General features: G+C 37.0%; 1 protein-coding gene and 1 pseudogene across 2 annotated transcripts; one reads left to right on the top strand and one right to left on the bottom strand.

Moving 5' to 3' along the window:
• Nucleotides 1-901: 901 nt before the first annotated feature.
• Nucleotides 902-20,024, top strand: LOC110829361 (ileal sodium/bile acid cotransporter). 2 transcript variants are annotated; one of them, XM_022063010.2, is made up of 8 exons: nucleotides 902-1,084; nucleotides 10,181-10,806; nucleotides 11,858-12,032; nucleotides 13,628-13,890; nucleotides 15,053-15,239; nucleotides 15,705-15,906; nucleotides 17,997-18,039; nucleotides 18,800-20,024. In XM_022063010.2, the coding sequence occupies exons 2-7, from the start codon at nucleotides 10,201-10,203 to the stop codon at nucleotides 18,022-18,024; spliced, it is 1,461 nt and encodes a 486-aa protein (XP_021918702.1). In that variant the 5' UTR covers nucleotides 902-1,084; nucleotides 10,181-10,200; the 3' UTR covers nucleotides 18,025-18,039; nucleotides 18,800-20,024. The 2 variants fall into 2 exon arrangements, with proteins under 2 accessions (XP_021918702.1, XP_021918701.1); XM_022063009.2 differs by having other exon boundaries at nucleotides 17,997-20,024.
• Nucleotides 2,440-7,271, bottom strand: LOC147873360 (uncharacterized; annotated as a pseudogene).
• Nucleotides 20,025-21,487: the final 1,463 nt, after the last annotated feature.

The raw sequence follows: 21,487 nt of genomic DNA, 5'->3' as shown, positions 1-21,487 counted from the left end.
GCAGACACGGAGATTCAATGTAACCAATCAAACTTAACTATCTCATCTTGGTATGAGGATTTTATTTATGTTTAATAGCCCAAATACAAACTATTCTTACATATATATTAGTTTTCTTCATAAATATGTCAGGGAAACCAAAGAAATTTAAGGAAAAGCTGTCTCCAAACATGGGAAAGCCAACAAATTTCCATAAGGTAATCCTATATTAGCGTAATTAACATACCACAACCGGTAACATTATTTCTTCTTCATACATTCTGTATCCTTTAACTATTGACAAGATAGTGTATATTTTGGTTCCATTTTGTACACTGTACACAATGGAACCAAAATGTTTATTTGTAAACAGTGTGAATAACAGTATATTCAGGCTTATAATTTTTTTGTTTTGTATTTATGGTTTAACAGAACACTCCTCCAGTTAAAGGTGTAAATGATACCATGTCCAACACAGAGTTCAACAGTTTTCGCATTCTTCATAAGTAGGGTGTATGATTTTCGTGTTATATTTATGCTTGTTGGTTTATGAATTTGTGCCAAGAACACCTATTACCGGCATTTTATTAATAGAAACACGCTGAAAATATTTGTGCATGAGAGAGTCGTTCTGAATGTGGGCTTTGAAGAAATTTGTCGTTTCTTGTCGGGAATCGAACTTCTAGCTGGTCACTTCGTTGACCGTTATCTCTAATTAATATAGCAAGAACTGCAAAATACCTTGTCAGCAGATAGAAAATTTCGAAAATGGACATAAAATACGGCTCATTCAGTATTTGTCCGAGTTACATAATAACGAGTTGAAAGGATTCATTTTTTGTTTCGTTGTCTGGCATAGCAGCAACCAATTGGAACGCAAGTACAGCTGCTAACCGACCAGCGAGAACAGACGCAGTTTCAACGAAAGTAACAGGTAGTGAGTGCTGTGTAAACTGCACGTAGCGCTGCAGTGGTATGAGTGTGGTCCGTCTGCTTCTACAACTGTGCGTTTCAGATAAAAAGCTGTGGAAGTCTGTAAATAGTCATCCTTCGAAGTTTTAATACAGAACAGTGTTACATCTTTGGATCATTTCTTGTTGCAAAGGTAAGAAAATAATAGTATCATGACATTGATTTAGCAATGTGTGATTCAGTACTACCGATAATTTTATGTTGATAGAAACCAGCGCACACACTCGTGTAAATAACCCCGCTAGAAGTGTGTTGAATGACTATTCATCTTGATTTCAATGTCAAATTCATCATGAAGTAGAATTTCCTGTGGAATATCTAATATGGTCTATGGAACTAGTGCAGGCCCACCCAACTTGTAGCTCGCGGGCAACATGTTCCCTGCGGAGACATACGAAATATTAAAATGTCTTTTAACCCTTTTAGTGGTGACGGCGCGTTAGAACGCCGAAGCAATTCCACCTGTTCAAATTCTGGAACATATATTCAAATTAGGCCTACTGCTTACGTTTATAGCTATTCATCAGTGGCGTTATTGCACTACATATTTTTAAGTTTGTTGAAAAACTACGGACCCGAAAAATACGGGAAGGAAAAACAAACCCCATTTGGAACGTGGTCTTTTAAGTATATTGGTAGGACTTCTTGTCTTATAAACGCATAAAGGTTCGTGTGAAGTACTTTCATGACCAACAAAAATTCCGGCAATGCTGAGATGTTTTATCTTGGTTATTTATGTGTGGGAATGAACTGTAACTAAAAAGAGACAAGAGAAATCAGATACCAGACCTTGAAAAAATCTAGGTCAGGAGAGCATGCCATTATTAAACACAATGACATGACTAAAATAACTGCAGAGACGTTTCATCTAGGCCTAATTTCTGCATGCCAAGTCCAGTGAGGCCTATTTGGGAACGATGGTAATCGGAATTATATTCACAAAGAAATCAAGGCCATTTCAGTTATTTAAATGCCCGCTAACGTGCTTCTCTGAATTTTCTGCCCAAAACCCTAAGGATTTAATGACACAGAACTATATACTTTCACCTGTTGTTTTGTGCTGATTCGATACTTGTTCTTTTGCATCAACTCAAGACGTGAGAGTGATTGAGAACAGGATGTGAATACAGTGAGCATTCTGTTCCATTAAAAAAGTACAATTTTTTGACTACGCGGGGGACTGTTTCATTGTCATGAAGGATTTTGTTACATGGAGACGTATAAACCTAACACCTAATTGAAAGGAAATGCTCGAACTCGGAAAATAGGCTGTTCAGTACAGGTCACACTGCAAGCGAAGTTATCGCTCGTCGTTCAAACATATTTGTTTCCATTCGCGCGAAGAGATGGATACTGAAAAATTAATTCATCTTGTTTTCAATGAGAAGGCTTTGTATGACCAAAAAATGAAAACTTATCACAACGGAGAGGTTTCAAGGAAGTTATGGCAAAAAATTAGTGAGGTTATGAAAGTTTCAAGTGAGCAAATATTGCAGTTTAAGTTTATTACAAACTCTTCCTTGCTACACCAGTACAAATTCTACGTTTATGTTTGTTGAAGTAGTGGATTGTGTGTGGCACGAATAATTAGAGAAAGTTGAACTGTTGGATAATTTTACCTTCACTACTGTTAAAATAGTTTATAAATGCATCTCTGATGTCACAAGCCTGTTGTGCTGACCTATTATGTGATAGTGATTGATTATATTTATTATGCTTGCATTTTGTGGTGTCGACGATGTAATAGATGGATCATAAATACTTTCCTTCTCAATAATAATATTATGCAACAAGCATATGCACTTTACTATTAAATTAGCTTTATCTGGTTCAGTTTCAGTACACTTATTGAGTAACCTCCATTTGGCTACAATTGTACCGAAGGCATATTCTGCTGTTCTCCGTGCTCTGGAGAGTCTGTAATTATAAATCTGTTCATCTCTTGATAAATCTCGTTTTAAATATGGTTTTATCAGATAAGTCTTTAAAGGATACGCGTCATCACCTAATAAAACATGAAGTGACACATCAGTTTGAGGAAGATTTGCATTTTGTGGTAACTTCAGCGATCCATTTACGAGGGATTTGTAAAAACTTGATGCAGCGAAGGTTTCTCCTTCACTCTGTTTTCGTACCCGCCTATATCAACACATACAAATTTATAGTTTTCGTCACAAACAGCTTGCAAAATAATGGGAAAAAATTATTTGTAGTTATAAAACTGCGTGCCAGATTTTTCTGGACATTTCACACGGATATGTTTTCCATCAATGCAGCCGACACAATTACATATCAAAGAATCCAGCATCGTTCTGATGGTGAAATACAGTTTCAGAAATTACTCTTTTTTTTATCTCTCTCTTCTTCCTCAATAGCATTTATTATATATTGGTGTGTATTCAACGACATCCTGTAATAGTCGTGAAATTTGGTTGGTTGCAAGCTCAATTTATCAAAAAGTGTGTGAAATTCACTTTCACATCTGTCGTGGTATATATCATTCACCCAACATCGTCGTGCCTTCCTTCCAGCTACTAAAAGCTTAAGCAAACTGTTCTCTGACAGATACATTTCTTCCTCGAGCTCCATTTTCATACTGATGGCTCGCCCCATAAACGTTCGCGCGTTATCGAGGAAATATCGCCTCACCTTGACTTGACGTCACTCACGCAGATAATGGCTTTCATATCTGACCTACAATAGACCTGCTCGTTCTTTTGAACTTCAGTTAGTTTTACCCGTTTGAATATCATGTGACGTATGTTCTGTGACAGATTTTGATAAAATTGAAATACGGCGTTTCTGTTTCAAATAACTTGAAACCGCCCTTGCAGCTGCTTGCATTCTTTGTTGCGAAACATTTCTTCAGACGGTCGAATTTCCTATAAAGCCCTTTAATCGCAATACTCCAGTTAAAGCTGCCAAAATATGTCGTCTGAATGTGCTATAAAGATAGCAGCATAATATTTTGAAAGTGATAAGAAAACAGACGAAGACATAATACCTTTACTCCTCTCTTTTGCGCCTTCTTGGATTCAACCTTGTAACATTTGGAGTACTTCGCTTGCAGAGGTTACAGACTATTCAGCTAAGTCTGTAAATGTATTTTTGCTTTTCTCATATTCAGTTCATGTAAATTTACATATAATTCTTCTTACATATAATTATCTTACTAGTCCTTCTCGAAGGTATCACCACCTTGTCGAAGGCAATCTGCCAGGTGAGGAGGCTTGCGTGCTCAAATGACCCTTAGGGCTAAGCCGGCCTGAGCTTCGGCTCATGGTAGGGTCACCCAAGCCGGACAGGTCTAAGGCGATGCGCTAGACTAAGAGTGATACCCTGGTCCTCCAGGTTGGGGGTTGGGCGTGGGGCTAACAACCTTTCACCTTTAAAAAAAAGCTATGTTACGAAAAAATCTTCTTGCATATCCATCTGAATCACTTCATATTTACTTAAAATGTTATATATGTCGTTCTTAGCCTGTATTTTCAAACGTGGACGTGGTTTCCTTAACACAGCCTTTACGTGGTTCCCAAATGAAGCAATATCGTCTTCAATTTCTGTAGCAGTGTTGGCACTTAACTGTTGCATTGCAATTTGCCGGCTTTCGTCCCGTTTCACGAGATAATCAAGAATATCATCAAGATTGTTGTTGCGTCTTTTTCGTCGTGGAGGCGGTAGTTTAGAGGACTGCGATGCTTCATTTGAACAACCTTCGCTGTTTTCATTCGAGTCTCAAACTGTGCGTTTGCCGGTGAATTTGAAGTTGACGGGACTGCTGAATCTGAATCAACATTACATGCAGTAGGTCTTTCTGTTGAATCCAGTTCTAAGAATTGGAGTCTCTTGAAAAAATCCCACTTAGAATTTTTTGGTGGTGCAGCTGATCCGGTTGACATTTTTCTTTTGCGTTTAAATCGATTGTATGAATCCCGTATATACTTCCACCGTTTTTTACAGTCTCCATCTGAAATGAGAAAATACGCCCATTTACTTGTACGTGCATGCGTGTGCGTGAGAGTATGTATGTGTGTGTTGTTTGTATACGATGTCAGTTATTGAGTGATTGACAAGTTTTTTTCCCTTCCTTTCTTTCTTTTCAGATTTATGGCAACTGGCGAAAGTTAAGCTTCACTATCGTTTGCGTACCGTATATCAGCGTGTCATATTTTAACAATCGTGAAAGAGGTTCTTAAGCGACCCCTACACGGTCAATATTATTGTGCAATATTCAGTTTTGTACAATAATATTGATCGTCTATGTTACGAATTGAAAGGTTGTGCAATATATTGTGTCAATCAAAAATGGTTTGATATTTATTGCTCAATGTGGAAAAAGTTTGTATCATCTGTAGGCAATATTGCGCAATATCGTTCAGTTCTGTCCCAGACGTAGTGGCGTGAACATGATGTCGTCTAAAGTGAAAGATGACGAACGAAAGTTCATTTTGGAATTTATAGAGGTTTATCACTCGTTGTCGGCTTTGTGGAATGTTAAGAGTAAGGAGTACAGCAACCGAAACAAAAAAAAAAAGAACAATACGACGTACTCGTTGAAAAATACAAAGAAAGACATCCGGAATCTGAAAAACAAGAATTCTTTGCGCACTAATTTGCGCAGTACCGTAGTGTAATAGATAAACGCTGACTTGGAGAGATAGCATCTCGCAAGGTAGTATTTCTTTTCTGAATTCGAGAGGTAATCATTCTTAGCAGTTCATCAAAAGATTCACCATCTAGACGCAGAAAGTTCCGAAAGTCGCCTGGTTCACTCACTCTTAGGTCATTTAATAAGTTCTGATGAGTGTACTCATCTCTTTTTTTGAACCATTCCTTCAACCATCTTCGCTTTCTCCTTCTTCTTCAGACACACAGCCACAGCGATGGCTTCTGTGTCACTTAACATATTGACTGCACAAAAATCAAATGTACACTGAAAATCGGCAGCTAAAATATTGGACAATAATATTGTACGGTCTGGAGCACCTCGCAATATTATTGTGCAATAAGGTTGTGCAATAATATTGATCGTCTAGGGGCCGCTTAGGTGTATAAGAAACACGTTGGTACCTCAACTCATGCCTGAACCTACGCAAGGAGAGTTTCAACGCATTTCAAACGAATTTTGAATAAAATGGAATTTTCCGAACACCGTTGGAGCTATGGATGGAAAACATATTCGGTTAAGAGCACCTCCAATCTTTTTCAACTACAAAGCATTCTTTTCTATTGTGGATGCTAATTACAAGTTTATTGCGGTGGGCGTCGGTGCGTATGGCAAAGAAATCTACAATGGGACAGAAAATTATTGGAAATAACTTTAATTTTCCGGGTCCTAAGTGCCTTCCGGGAACTAATACAAAGCTGAACCATTTTTTACTTGGAGACGAAGCATTTGGTCTCGACACGTATCTGATGAAGCCCTATACAAAGAAAGTTGCAAAGAATGACGTAACTAAACAGACATTCAATTATCGCCTTTGTCGTGCCAGAAGGGTATCAGAAAATCCATTTGGGTTGCTTTGCCAAATATTTAGAGTGTTTTATACACATATAAACATTTTGCCGGAGACATGTGATGATTTGATATTAGTCACCTGTTCTTTAAATAACCTGTTACGCGATGGATTCCTAGAAAAATCTGGGAAAAACTTTCTATCACTTCAGTAATGACGTGGAAACAACGCTAACACCAAACATGCACTCTTCATCTCGAGCAGGAGGCTATGCAAATAGAGCAGGATTCGAGATAAGAGAAGAGTTGAGAAAATATTTCATGTCAGACGCTGATGCAGTTTCTTGGCAAGTAGATCGCATAAACAGAAGAAACTAACTAACCAATAGGCCTGGTAATAATCCATTCATTGCATGATGTGTTTAAGTCAAGAAGAAGTTATATTGTATTATGAATGATACATGCATTATAAAAACGTAAACAACTAACCACTTTTGTTTAACTTCCCAGTTATAGCCTTCCAGACGTTATCACGAATATTCCCATCCTTGTATGACTCGACCTCAGGATCGAACAGTGGTCGGTTTACTGCTACTAATTCTACCAATTGCTCATCTTGGTCACCAGTAAATTTAATTTCTGCCATTATTTTACTCAACAACACACGTGCTGCCTGAGCCCGTCGCGAGACACTACTGGTCCGAGAGCGGTCTCCTGTGCTTTGTCTCTGTCGCCTGTCTTTGTCTCGCGCTCGTAATTGTACTTCATACGATTGTACAGAGAGCAGACAGGAAGCGACCAGTCTCGGTCTCGTAACTCTGTCGCCTGCCTCGGTCGCTTGTCTCTGTCGCGTGTAGCCAAATGGTACCTTAACGGTGTTAGAGCAGTAACCTTCGCTACGTCAAAAGATTTAATTGTGAAAAGTACAAAATTTATACACCGTGATATTCATAAATACTCTCGGACTTCTCGAGATGGTAACACACACAATCAAATAGATCATGTTTTAGTAGATAAGAGAAGGCAGACAAATGTAATTGATGTGACGCCATTCAGAGGAGCAGATTGTGATGCTGATCATTATCTGGTGGTAGCAAAAGTGAGGGAGTGGCTTTCAGTAAGTAGACGAACTAAACAAAATTTTGACACAGAAAGATTTGATTTGAAAAAAATTAAGTGAGGGAGAGGCAAAGGAACAATATCAAGTTGAAATTTCGAATTGGTTTCAAATTTTAGAGACGGATGAAGATAATGAAAGTGTGGACATCAACAGGGAGTGGGAAAATGTCAGAAACTGCATCAAAATTTCAGCCAAAGAGAAACTAGGATACTACAGGAGAAAGCAAAATAAACCGTGGTTTGATGAAGAATGTTCCAAATTAATAGACCGAAGGAAGCAAACAAAATTTCAATGGATGCAGGACCCAAACAAAACAAATGCGGATAATCTATGTAACGTGAGACGTGAGGCTAGTAGAACCTTTAGGACTAAGAAAAGGGAATACCTGAAGGGCAAAATTGCTGAACTTGAGACAAATAATAAGGAAAAAAATATCAGAGACCTTTACAGAGGCATTAATAACTTTAAGAAAGGATATCAACCCCAGACCAATTTGATAAAGGATGATAGTGGCAATTTGCTTGCAGATTCAATAAAAATTGTGAATAGGTGGAAAAATTTCTTTAGCGAGCTCTTAAATGTTCATGATACTGGTGATATTAGACAGATTAAAATACATACAGCTGAACTTTTGGTGCCAGAACCTAGTTTAGATGAAGTTGAACTAGCCATTGGGAAGTTGAAAAGTTATAAATCTCCAGGAATTGATCATATTCCAGCAGAATTAATTAAAGCAAGTGGCAAAGGGTTACATATGAGGATCCATAAGCTTATTCAGTTAATTTGGGATAAGGAAGAGATGCCACAACAATGGAAGGAATCCATAATTATTCCTATTCATAAGAAGGGGGACAAGGCTGAGTGTGGTAATTACCGAGGAATATCGCTGCTATCCACCTCATACAAAATTCTATCAAACATTCTTTTGGCAAGATTAACCCCATATGCAAATGAAATTATTGGGGATCATCAGTGTGGGTTCAGACGAAACAGATCAACGATTGATCAGATCTTTTGCATTCGTCAGATACTAGAGAAAAAATGGGAGTTCGCTGGGACCGTACATCAATTATTTATAGATTTCAAAAAAGCCTATGACTCTGTGAAGAGAGAAGTGTTATACAATATTCTTATTGAATTTGGTATACCAAAGAAGCTAGTGAGTCTAATAAAAATGTGCTTAAATTAAACATGTAGCAACATTCAAGTAGGTAAATATGTATCTGAGACATTCTTCATCAAGAACGGTCTAAAACAAGGAGATGCTTTGTCTCCCTTGCTCTTTAACTTTGCGCTAGAATATGCTATCAGGAAAGTCCAAGATAGGCAGGAGGGTTTGCAATTGGATGGGACACATCGGCTATTGGCATATGCTGATGATGTTAATTTATTGGGGGACGATATGAATACAACAAAGAGGAATGCAGAAGTTTTACTAGAGGCTAGTAGACAGGTGGGGCTAGAAGTAAATTCAGAAAAAACTAAGTACATGTTAGTATCTCGTCATCAGAAGACAGGCGTGCAAAATTATCTTAGGGTAGGTAATAAGTCCTTTGAAAGGGTTACAAAGTTCAAATATCTGGGAACAACAAAAACAAATCAAAATGATATTCATGAGGAAGTTAGGAGGAGATTAAATTCTGGAAATGCTTGCTACTTCTCAGTTCAAAATATTTTGTCTTCCCGTCTGATTTCTAAGAACCTGAAAATTAAAGTATACAAAACAATAATTTTGCCTGTTGTTTTGTATGGGTGCGAAACATGGTCTCTCACTCAGAGGGAGAAACACAGATTGCAGGTGTTTGAGAATAGGGTGTTGAGGAGGATATTTGGGTCTAGGAGAGAAGACGATGGGGCGTGGAGAAAACTGCATAATGATGAGCTTAAGAATCTGTACTCCTCCCCCAGTATTGTCAGGGTGATTAAGTCAAGAATAATGAGATGGGCGGGGCATGTAGCGCGCATGGATGGGACAAGAGGTGTGCACCGTGTGGAGCCTGAGGGGAAGAGGCCACTGGAGAGACCTAGACGTAGATGGGAGGACAATGTCAGGCGGGATCTATGGGAGATAGGAGTTGAAGGAGACTGGATTTTGTTGGCCCAGGACAGGGTCCGGTGGAGGGCTTTGGTTAATTCGGTGATGAACCTTCGGGTTCGGTAAGCCATCTAGTTAGTTAGTTAGTCATTTTATACCTGCATTTCAAACAGTTTAACTGCATTCTTCAGTGCCACAAATACTTTTTCCCGATGATGTTGCATGTTTCATTCTGCTTTCCGTATGTCACAAAGCAAGTCGAACTTACATTACACTCCTTGAGTGCTCGTCAAGTACATTGTATTAGCCAATTGATGCAATTTATTGAACTTGTTTGTGAAGTTTACCTTGGGGCATTAATGGCTATTCTTACGAGATAAGTGCTCATTATATATAACACACATATTATGTATTCTGTATGTTATATGTTGTTTTCATTGTGCGGGCTGCATTTGTTTTAACTTTGCATTTGCAGAAATATCATGTAGTCAAATTTAGTGGTTCCATGTATAAGTATGGTGTACTGTATTTCCAGTGTTTATGTATTATAACCTAATTTTACACGAATGTCATACCCATAGCAGCAGTACCTGACTCATGTTTTTATTTTGTTTTGCAGTTGCTTGATCCATATTTACCATGTGTCCTTTGTGGCCATTTCATTTATTCTTCATTTACATCATTCTCCTCTGCCCTTTGTGGGTGGTGTCATCTTCCGTCGTGTCGTATGTCACCAACAGGACGAGTTCGTGGGGTGTCACCTTTGACCCTGTGGAACTCTTACTACCTATGGACAGCGTATCAACAGTAAAATTTTCTACCGAACTTCAGCAGCAAGAGATCGATTTTGGTGTCGTACATGTTAAAACAAGTGATGGGAGCATAGCAAGTCCCTATCCTACAGACAAGGTTTACATACTGAAAACAGAAAATATATCATATCCTGGTAAGTGGAGTTCTGCCTTCAGTGTTACAGGAAACTTCTTGGGATATGCAAATGTACATCTGCAACTCATGGATAATAGTAGTCAAATTCTTCTGAAAAACTCCAACCCAGTAAGTGTGAGGGTTGTACGCAGTGAGAGAGTGATTGACCAGGTTTTTACATACAGTGTTGCTGTCCTTGTGTCCGTCATCTACATCAATTTTGGATGTGCATTGGATTGGTCGGTATTCAAGAAAACTGTCCGCAGGCCATTAGGGCCCGTTATAGGATTTGTGAGTCAGTTCTTGATTATGCCATTGGTAAGTTTTCTTTTTCTTTATGAAATTTCACCATAAGATGTGTGATATGTTACTAAACTGGTTTAAATTACTTGTATATTTCCATATTTTTTATTTCAGTTTTATGGTTAAAAATGTTGCTTTATTAAAGAAGGTAGACAACATGACAAAACTGGACTACTTTCAATGAAACTGGAGTTATCTAAAGGGATTACCATAAATTTCTGCTGGTGTGAATTATGTCATGCTGTTTCTTGGTTTGATATCATACTGTTTGTAAACATTCTAAATGCTTAAGATTGCTGTCTTCTAGGATGTTGTGCTGTGTATTCTGGTAGACTTCCACCAATCTACCAGACTACACGACGCAACATCCCAGAAGACAGCAATCTTCAGACTCACTGCTGTGAAAACCTCAAATCCTACATTCTAAATGCTCCGTCCTTATAGACTTTTTTAGAAAAATAAATTGTGGTTTTCTAAGTTTTCTTTTTGTTTGGATATTTCATTTGCTGTACAGAAAGCAGTCAGCATAAAAGTGAGAAATGATTTTACTCTGCATTTTGGAAATAATAAATATTGGAAAATGTTTGAAACAGAAGTTTCATATCTTGAAGTGATTTATCCATTAATTTGTGTATAAGGAGCCATTTTTGAGGAAACTAATGTAGACTGAATTGATCTTTTGTAAGGAAGAAGTTATTTCAGACTGATGCAAACCAAAATGAAATTTGTCAGACAACTTACATTATAAAGATGACTCTTTCAGAATTTTAGGAATTTCTTGCATGTAGGCAACTCATTGCCATGATCAAGGAAGCAGAAAGTACCTCTGAGACATGGGTAAACTCCTACAAGACTACAAGGTGCAACATCCCAGAAGACAATTATCTTCATACTCACCACTGGAAGAAAATGAAATCTGGGCAACTTGTATAGTATAGATCCTGAATATCAAATGTAATCAAAAGTCATGCAGTAGTTTTCAGAGCTAAAACATGTGAATCAGAGTTATTAATAAGTAGTTTATTCCTTGTTGAACAGACTACATGTATTTTCTTCTTTTTTTCAGATCAGTTTTGGTTTGGGAAAATGGTTATTTTATGATTCGGTTCCTATGCAACTGGGTATGTTTTTCACTGGAGTCAGTCCTGCAGGTGGTGCATCCAATATATGGACTTATGTTCTGGGAGGCAACCTAAGTCTCAGCATTACTATGACGACAATTAGCACCTTTGCTGCCTTTGGTAAGTATATGTATACATGTGTATATGTGTGCATCCGTATGTACATATGATATTATTGATGTTAAGAAATCGATACATCGGTCTCATCATCCAATTCACAGTTGTCATTCTGTGGGATTTCCCATACCTTTCATATGTGTCAAACCAAATTTCATTATCATTTTGTATTTGCCTTTATGTTATACAATGCACAATTTGGAATTTGCAGTCATACACTTTGTGTGGAGGAAAGTCGCTACCTAATTTAAGATACGAAGTCTTGGTAGAATGACCAATGTATTATGGTGTACAACAGGCTTGTTAAACTTAGTGCGTACTAAGGGCTGCTTACACAAAGATGAATGTAATTAAAAAATGTTTTCACTTTATTTAAGTGATATGTAAAACAGCAGTACACAAGCAGATGAAATACTCCCGGGCTACAAGCCACGTCAGGTGGCTGAACAGTGAACAAACCAAATTTGCCAATGTTTTGATAACCATCTCTTTTCTCATCCTCAGGGTTGCTGGGCAATGATTTTGCTTAAATAATTTTATAGTTACACTTTTAATGTCTTTTGTTATGATTTGCACATATCCCCCTAAGTGTCCATCACTAAGACATCCTAGTTTTTGATTTGACATTCATTTTGAGCTGAAAGTTGTTAGAAGTAATTTTGTGCTGCCAAAGAATGACCGTTAATAAAGCATATTTTCTAATATGAGGAAGGTTAACTGTTTTTCATCATACAGAGTGACACAGTATTTTTAAATGTACTCAAGTTGCACAAAACATGTTGGCAGGCCACAAGTTGAAAACCTCTGGTTTAGCTTTATGAGATGTCAAAGCTTCCTACCAATTTCACCAGGATCTTTAAGTCATCAGCAGCCAAAATGACAAAGCTACTCAGACTTTGGCCTAAAAGACTATTGTAGTTCATGCTTTGCAACCATATGACATGGCTAGCAACTGGTTTTTACAATCAGTTTATGGCAATCAAGTTCAATCTTATTTTACTTTTTGTTCTGATGAAATCCGCGCCACAGACAGTTCTCTGACAGCTTTCAAAGGACTGTTGATGACAGAATAATAATTGACAGCTCATGGCCAACACGTATCTCGTATCTCATCTTAAGCCATGTGGCTTTTATTTATGGGATAATTTTAATTTTAAGGACAGAATCTACAGCATGAACCCCCATGCAGAAGAGGGTCACAGGAAAATATACAAAGAGAAATTTTGGGAGTATCTCATGCTATATAGTATGAAATTAAAAGTTTCAGAAGAAATGTGCCCACTTAATTCAACAACAGTTGAAAGATTATTCCTGGTGTCCATATACGCTCTTGCGTAACATTTCTCAAAAATGATTTATTGTACATACATTATTGACTCCATCACGATTGCCAAATATAGTACATCAACTGACAAGTTAAACACACCTGTCACTTCCATGCTCCCATCAGGAACTGCTTGACTCAGCATGAAGTACATGTTATACAAGTGTCAATGTACAAGCACACTCTATATATTGTTCTTCATATTAAATTTTCAAATATATTATCAGGATATAAGCATTGTGTTCTAATGGAAGTAACATGTTTATGTTTGCAGCCATGATGCCATTATGGATCTTTACACTTGGCCAAGTTATTTTCGAGCAGGGCAAGTTGGGCATTCCGTATTCTCGAATTGCTATGTTTGCCAGTGCTCTTGTTATTCCTTTGGCCATAGGTTTCCTCATACAGAAGTATCTTCCACGCGTCACCAAAATCATGGTTCGGATTTTGAAGCCATTCTCAGCACTGCTGATTCTCTTCATTGTCATATTTGCCATTGTAACAAACCTCTACTTGTTTGAATTATTTACGTGGAAGGTGAGATGTACTTTTATATAATACTAGTGAAACCTTCAGGCAATTACCATTATTTTAAAAGTAACATCAACTGTAACTTTCTAGTGTAAGAAAAAAGGGATAAAAAGGTGTACTCATACATGCCATGTAGGTACTTGTGGGGCAGAGGAGCTCCTCCTCATTCATATCCTCAGCAGTAGAGAGTGGTGAGTTGTCAGTATCACGCCCCAGCTGTGCTTTACCCCTGGGAAAGGACCCTGGTATCTATTAGACAGGAAGCCGGTTGTGCCCCAGAGCTGGTCTGGACTCAGACGCTAGAGGAAAAATCCTCTGCCCCAGTCCAGCCTGTAGCCAGTCACTATACTGACTGAGCTAACCCAGCTCCACTTCTGGTATAAGAATGCAAGAAAATGGAAGTCTGAGTTTTTAAGAAGTTGCAGAACATTTGGTAGATACATATAAATTGTAATTATATGCTGCATTGTAGAATTTCATTAGACATTTACTATTATAATGTGCCACAGCATTATCTTACAATTATTTCTGCTACAGTTAATGAGAGATGTGCCTTCTTGTTGTTCTGGACATAATAGGGAAGAACATTTTCTGTGACCATGCTGATATTTGGATGCTAGTCATCCTGTGTTAATTATTTTACTAATTGCACTATTATCATGATTCACAGTTAGAGCTCATTAGCAAATTTTAATCAGAATTTACAGGTGCTTTAGAATCTCTGAACTTTATTTAGTGATAAATTGTTGTTTTAGATATCTGCTTTCCTGTTCTGCACCATATTTGATAATGTAGATAGAAATTTGAGTTAGAAGATTGCTGTCTTCTGGGTTGTTGCGCCTCGTAGTCTGGTAGATGCCCAGCACATGTACCAGACTACACGGCGCAACAACCCAGAAGACAACAATCTTCAGACCCACCACTGTAAAAACCTCAAATCCTACAAATGTGAGTTAGTTTGTAGTATAACAAATTTATTTTAAGGAGAAGAAAACCAGTAGTAGTTAAAAAATCTTTATTAATACCCTATGAAAAAATAGTTATTTTACTTGTGTTTCTATGTATGCAGATGAAGAAATTTGTGAATTGCTGAAGATTCACATTGAACAGTTGTTACTTCAGCATTTATCATTACTCACATATTCACATTCATGTTCCTGTTTTCTAGATTTTTGTCGCTGGTTTTAGTTTACCATGGCTTGGATATTTTTTTGGCTGGCTGTTATCTCATCTGTTCAAACAGCCACCAGATGATACGTTAGCTATAGCCATAGAAACTGGGATCCAGAATACCGGAATTGTAATTTTTTTGCTTCGATTCTCTCTTGAACAACCTGAGGCAGATCTTACAACAGGTTAGCTGTTTGTTTATACTTTTACTGTTATGTGCTGTAGTGATATAAGTGTAATATGTAATAGTAACCTGAGATCAAATTGAAGTAAAAATGATTCAGATTTCAAGCTGTCAGGAATAAATACCTTCATATTAGTTTTTGTGTTGCACAAAAAGTACTTTGGGTACATTTGTTGAGGTTAAGTGAATATCCATTGTTGCTAACTACTGAACTGACAGAACTGTAGAACTGGACATAGCTTTATGGATCATTTGATTTTTTCTTGAAAATGGCTGTAGTTTGGAGCTTGTAGACATTTTTATGAGAACCACTTATAAATTTTTCTTGTCTGTAGCAACTCTTTACAGCAGATGTACTGAGAATTTGTATTAGCTTTTCAGTGAACTATTTCTTCTAGTGGAAGTATAGGAAGGACATACAGAAATACAGCAATTTGGCTGCAGTAAAGCTGTTTCATGTTTGCAGTTGTTCCAGTAACTGTGGCAATTATGACTCCAGTACCTCTCCTTTTGATGTATATATACCTCAAGTGCTCAGCAAGATGGAATAAAAAGAAAGGGACAACATTAAATGAAGATGATGATGATGATGATGATGATGACAGGAAGGGTTCAGCTGCATCCACCAATGTTACAGAACCTTTTTCCATAAGCAGTGGCAACTTAAAGTAAACATGGTTTCAGAGGCATGACTCATTGCAATTAATGTTCAGTGAAAATGTATTTACAATGAACTGACAGAATATTGATTGTTCTTCACAGTTTTGTTGTGACTTTCAGTAAATGCAATGGTCCCCGTGATATTTGCATGTCACAATATGGCTGTGAATGATGCATATTTTAAGTGGTTATGGACTTTTAACAATATCACCAGAGCCTTTAAAACAGTTCTTTTTAGATATTTATAATTCATACTATTACTTGTAGAACAGGATATTTTTGATATATAGCAGGTTCATTTAAAAATCTATAAATTGCATTTTATAAAGGTTTTAAAATATAAATTCCACTTTTAAGTGTTTAATTATGATCAGGTAGATGTGGATTATGTACACAGGCAAAGTCTACATATTTTTTTAATCAAAGGTATTAAATTCAGAAATTCAGTTCATTCATTAGTAAGGACAATGTTTTTATGAAAAATTTACATATGGGACAACAACCCACTCTTGTGATTCAATGGAAACTTTTTTAATGGGGACTGTGAAATTAATTTTCCAGAAGGAGAAATTTGTCTTTGAGTTTGAATATATTTTAACTTGGTTCAAAAACTTGTATCAGTAGTGGGTGAGTAATTCTGACATGTTTGTTTGAAATTCCTGGAAACCATTACTATACATTGTGGGAAAAAAGTTGTGTCCCACAGGGTTTACTGTTGAATCATCTTTAAGCAAATGTTCAAATTGTTGGCCACCAACTTCTAGGTACTTATTGACACAGAACATAACAGCTACTTGCACCCACCGCAGTATATGCACAGTGATTTTATCATACTCAGACCATATCTTGTTCTGCATTTCCCTAACATTCCTTTGTCGATCCGTGTAAACGATAGACTTAAAGTGGTCCCAGAGGAAACAATCTAGAAGTGTAAGGTAGAGTGACAGCAGTGGTCATTTCACAAGATCACAATTCCTGATCACTAGTTTGGAAACGTAACACTAAAGAATTTACACACAGTGAAGAAAATGGTGAATAAAATTTTGTCTTAAATAGAAACAGTGGTGTGTCAACACCCAATATTTTAGCCATTCACAGGACAGCCATACAGCAGAATGTGAGCTGAATTGGAGGGTTTCAATTGAATGGGTCCCCTTGTAAGGCATATAATTTACTGTTTCACTTTGAAACATAAACAAATAAGTTCACAGGGTGACCATAAAAGTATACAAAACTCTCTCTGAGTCTCTGTTAGATTATTAACCATGCTGATGTCCATCTCAGCAAGTCAGAAGTAACAAATGAAACCCACAATGTAGTACATATACAGTTGATTAACAATGAAGCTGCTTCATCAAGTAAAATGTTCAGTTTCTATTTGAGTACATGGCAAGGCAACTGAGATACTTGGTTGAAGCTTAGGGATTCTGGATGATTTGTTAAAGATGCCAGGTCTTAAAACAGCCATTTTAAGGGTTAACATAGTAAGTAACTAACTGTATTAAATAAAATAGCTTCTAAAATATGTTGTTTTTAATATAAAATTGTTTGTCTACAGTCAAATTTAAACACACAAACTTTAAATCAGAATGCCAGTGAACAACAAATCATGGGGAAATAAGAGATGTAACTGCTCTCCTTGCCCTTCTATCATCACTACTGTAGCATAGATAATACAGTGATAATGCTGCTGATTACCTTTTGGTCATTAATTAAGGTTAATGGATTGTGTGTGCTTTACAGACAAACATTATACACTCTCTTTCAAATGTCGCAACCTACATTATTTGGGGTCAATTTCCATTTGCTTCTGGTATACATTCTACAGGGAAATTTTTAAACATGTAGTTGAATAATATGTGAGCTGGGGTAGCTTAGTTAGTTTGGTGATTGGTTATGGACTGGATGACCAGGGTTCGATCCCTGACGGAGGCAGAGGATTTTTCCTTATTATTATTATTAATTCCTTCTAATTTATTATTTGAAGCAATGTAAAATTTTTATAAGTGCTTTTATTAATTTTTAACATTTATTTTTTATAATGTGCACATTTATATTTCCTTATTAAAGACAAAACCTTCACTTTCCATTTACACAGGTACCAAACACATCTGCATCAGTGTTAAGAAAGGCCAGAACTGGTAAGAAATGCACATACTGTGTTATTTTATTGTATTTTGTTTTATTCTAGTGTATAGAGGAGGCAGTACACTATGAATACAGTAGAACTTTGCTTAAAGATAGGTTTGTGTTCCATAGTATCATATGAATTAAATCAGTTCATTGTTAAACTGTTATATATTTTAAATGTTGCTCATTAATGTTTTGGCTGTCAGTTCATCCTCAGGTGCTTCATCTATATCTACATTCCCTCCCTGCATTATAAAACCCAGGCACCTGGGCCCACACAAATGTCATGACCCCACACTTCTCTGTGACCATTTTCAAAGGTCTGAGTTAAAATTATGTTAACTGTTCCAGAATTTTAATGCTCCACAAGCTCGTTGGTGTCATCCTTGATTTAAAGATCCTCATTATGTAATTTTTTCCATTAATGACATCTACATATTAGTTTCAGAACATTTTTCAGACCCAAATTATGTTGTTGGTATGCGGATCAAATCTTTATAATTACATAGGTTTTGTGGGGAGGTTGGAAGGTCAGGGAGAGTGCAGATTGTTTCTCCACATCCTTGGCTTGTACTATGAAGAATATATGGAATTCTAATAAACTGAACTCACTTGAATTCCATCAAGCAGTTCTTCAGAAATTAATAGTTCACTCATAATTGTTAGTGTTCGACCACGAATAACACAAATATATTCATTCTTATAGATGTACAGAAATTTGGCAAATGGAAACAAATATACCGTCTTTAACTCTGCTATTTGTTGTTGCAGGGTCAAAATCGTGACAAATGCATAAGTTTTAATGGTTATGTATGTTTCGCTGATTGGTGTACTGATCACAAACTAATTGTGGGCCTCAGCTATATCAGGGGTAAAAAGTAGTCGGGGAGGGGGGGAATGCCATATGTGCTACCATTTTACCTCCCTCCCCTTATCAAGGCTATCTGACCCCTTACCTGTGTATTTGTAATGGCCAACGAAGCTCGGAGATATCTTGCGACAAGTATAATCTGTGACTATACGTGCGAACAGTTATGTTTCTTTGTGTTAAGTGATAGCAAGAATCTTCAATGAGTTATCTGTGGTGCATAATCTGTAATGACTCTTTTGTTTTAAAAAAAAATGTGAAGTGATTTGGTTGGTATTAGATGTCCGTAGGTAGCAAAACTATTTTCTAATTGGAACTTTTGGAAGTGTATTTCTGTGTGAAAAATATTTCTCTCCGTGTGGTTTTCAAAACGGAAATTTTTACACCGAAGTGCATGTGGAATATGTTAATGGAAGTAAATGGATCCTGTGATTCTTTATTGTGATTAGTGGCTCAGTTTTGTAAAATATCAAGGTTAGCGGAAAATGTGAGTAGCATGTATTCTGGTTCACCCGTTTCACGGACTCCAAATTCCAGTTCCACTGTGCAGTTTCCCGTAAGTAGATGATTAATGGGAATGTTTCAGTGAAAGGTATGTGCAGAGACTGAAGATAATGCCCAGTGGTTAATATTCTTGCTTCATGTTTGAAAGGTCCCGGCTTCGAATCTCTGCCCGGAAACCGGTTATCCTGATTTAGGTTTTTGTGTTTTTCTTCAGCCCCTCCAGGCAAATATGTGGTGTAGCATCAAAAATTTGGCCATGACCGCTTTCATATCTTTTCCTATTCATTAAATAATTCTACCATTAAGTACTGCATGATCTGAGCCACTGACATTGTCGTAAGACAAACCATATATATATAGTAAATATAGAAATGCAGAATATAGTTTAATTTTACCTTCACTGGTCCGACCTAAACAGGAAGACCGAATTTAGTCAGAGCTGTTCTCGACTGTTGCATAGTTGTGAGATACAAACCATAGAGCTTATATAAATTGTAGAATAATCGTAAACAAAGGTTAATATTGTAATCATCATTGTTGTGTAAATTTTTGCGCAAGTCAGGGGCCTTCGGTTTGTTGCTGCTGCTGTAATTTTTTACGAAGAAAATATATATTTCTCCGATGGTTCTGCAGTATACTATAAAAACCAGAAAGATGTTCCCAACTTCAAAATACACCAAGAGGACTTTTTAGTACTAGCAGTGTGGCACCTGTTTGCCACCTCTTGTGGGAAGAGCACAGTTGTTTGCAAGTTATATCTCAAGTTAATATGAATTAATTTTTTCAACAGTGCTTGTTATTTACCTATTAAGTCATTTGTACCCTATAGCATTGTGCTCCCATTAAGGCTGTGTGCCGTAGATTTGTATAAGAAATTGCATATTTGCACATTATAATTAGAAAAGGGCAATGTCTTATCTTTCGTTCTTTGAATGTTTAATGCACACAGATTTGGTATGATTTGTTTTCGTATGCCTGCAATTCTTCAAGGCAATTATTAAAATGCAGATACATGGCCATGCATAATTTCGTACACCCTTTCTTGAGTTTTTATGGCGTGCTCTTGTGTATCTGTGGCATATTAGGATGTGCTGTGAATAAAAGTGTTTCTGACAAATTAGGGTGTGTCTCGGGTTAAAAAACTTGTGATTCTTTGCTATATACATTCGTACGACGTAGGCCTAATATGTGTCTTGCTATGTAAGCTGTATATTGATTCGAATTTCTTTCAATATATTCAAAAAGACTAGCTATCAGTGTTAAAAACAATTTATATTAATCGTATTTATTAAAAAGTAAAGTAAAGCTGTCCCACTATACACCATGAAGGCGCTCGTGGGAGAGGCGGTATAGCACCTACTCATTCTTAACCTCGGTACTAGGTTGAGGTGAGCGGTCAGCGTCACGCCCCGGCCGTGCTTTACCGCCGGGAAAGGACCCCGGTACCCTTTGGATAGGAGGCTGGGTGGGCTCCAGAGCCGGTCTGGACGCAGAGGCTAGAGGAAAAATCCTTGCTTAGACCCATACGATGTAATATTTGTTTTCACACACAACAGAAAGAAAGGTAAATGAACACCAACATTCCGTTATGTTGAGTCAAAAATTCTTTTTCGTTGTATCTTGTTAAATATTTACATGTTTCAGATAAAATCTGTCGATAATATTTATCGCTGTGTTGTAGGCCTACAGATATTTTTTTACAGTGAACTGTTTTTTGTATAAAATCGGTAAGTTCGATTTCAGCGTCATTTATAGAAGATTACGTATTCAACTGATAGAGACTACAACAAAATTTCCCCAGTAACTTCTGTTGTAAATACAGAACATCAACTTTCAGACAGATCTGTCATGAAACGTACGACGAGTAGTTATGACTTCCAATTCTATTCACTTTGACAAAAAAGCAAATCATTTTCTGTTTTGTTTATTTATCGTATGTAGCTAGCAGGGACACGGCACTTTGTACCTCCGTTCACCGAAGTTTACGACAAAAATTCGATGTCCTGTTCTTTGTAACTAAGAAACGTGGCGAACAATATGGGTATAATCAGCGACCAACCAGACAACCTAAAATTAAACTATGGGCG

The sequence above is a fragment of the Zootermopsis nevadensis genome, unplaced genomic scaffold (genome assembly GCF_977971745.1).
Source record: "Zootermopsis nevadensis isolate Lab colony 2312 unplaced genomic scaffold, Znev_1.0 Znev_ptg000019l, whole genome shotgun sequence".
NCBI lineage: Eukaryota > Metazoa > Arthropoda > Insecta > Blattodea > Termopsidae > Zootermopsis > Zootermopsis nevadensis.
Note: the sequence above shows the minus strand (reverse complement) of the source record. Positions and strands in the feature narration are given on the sequence as shown.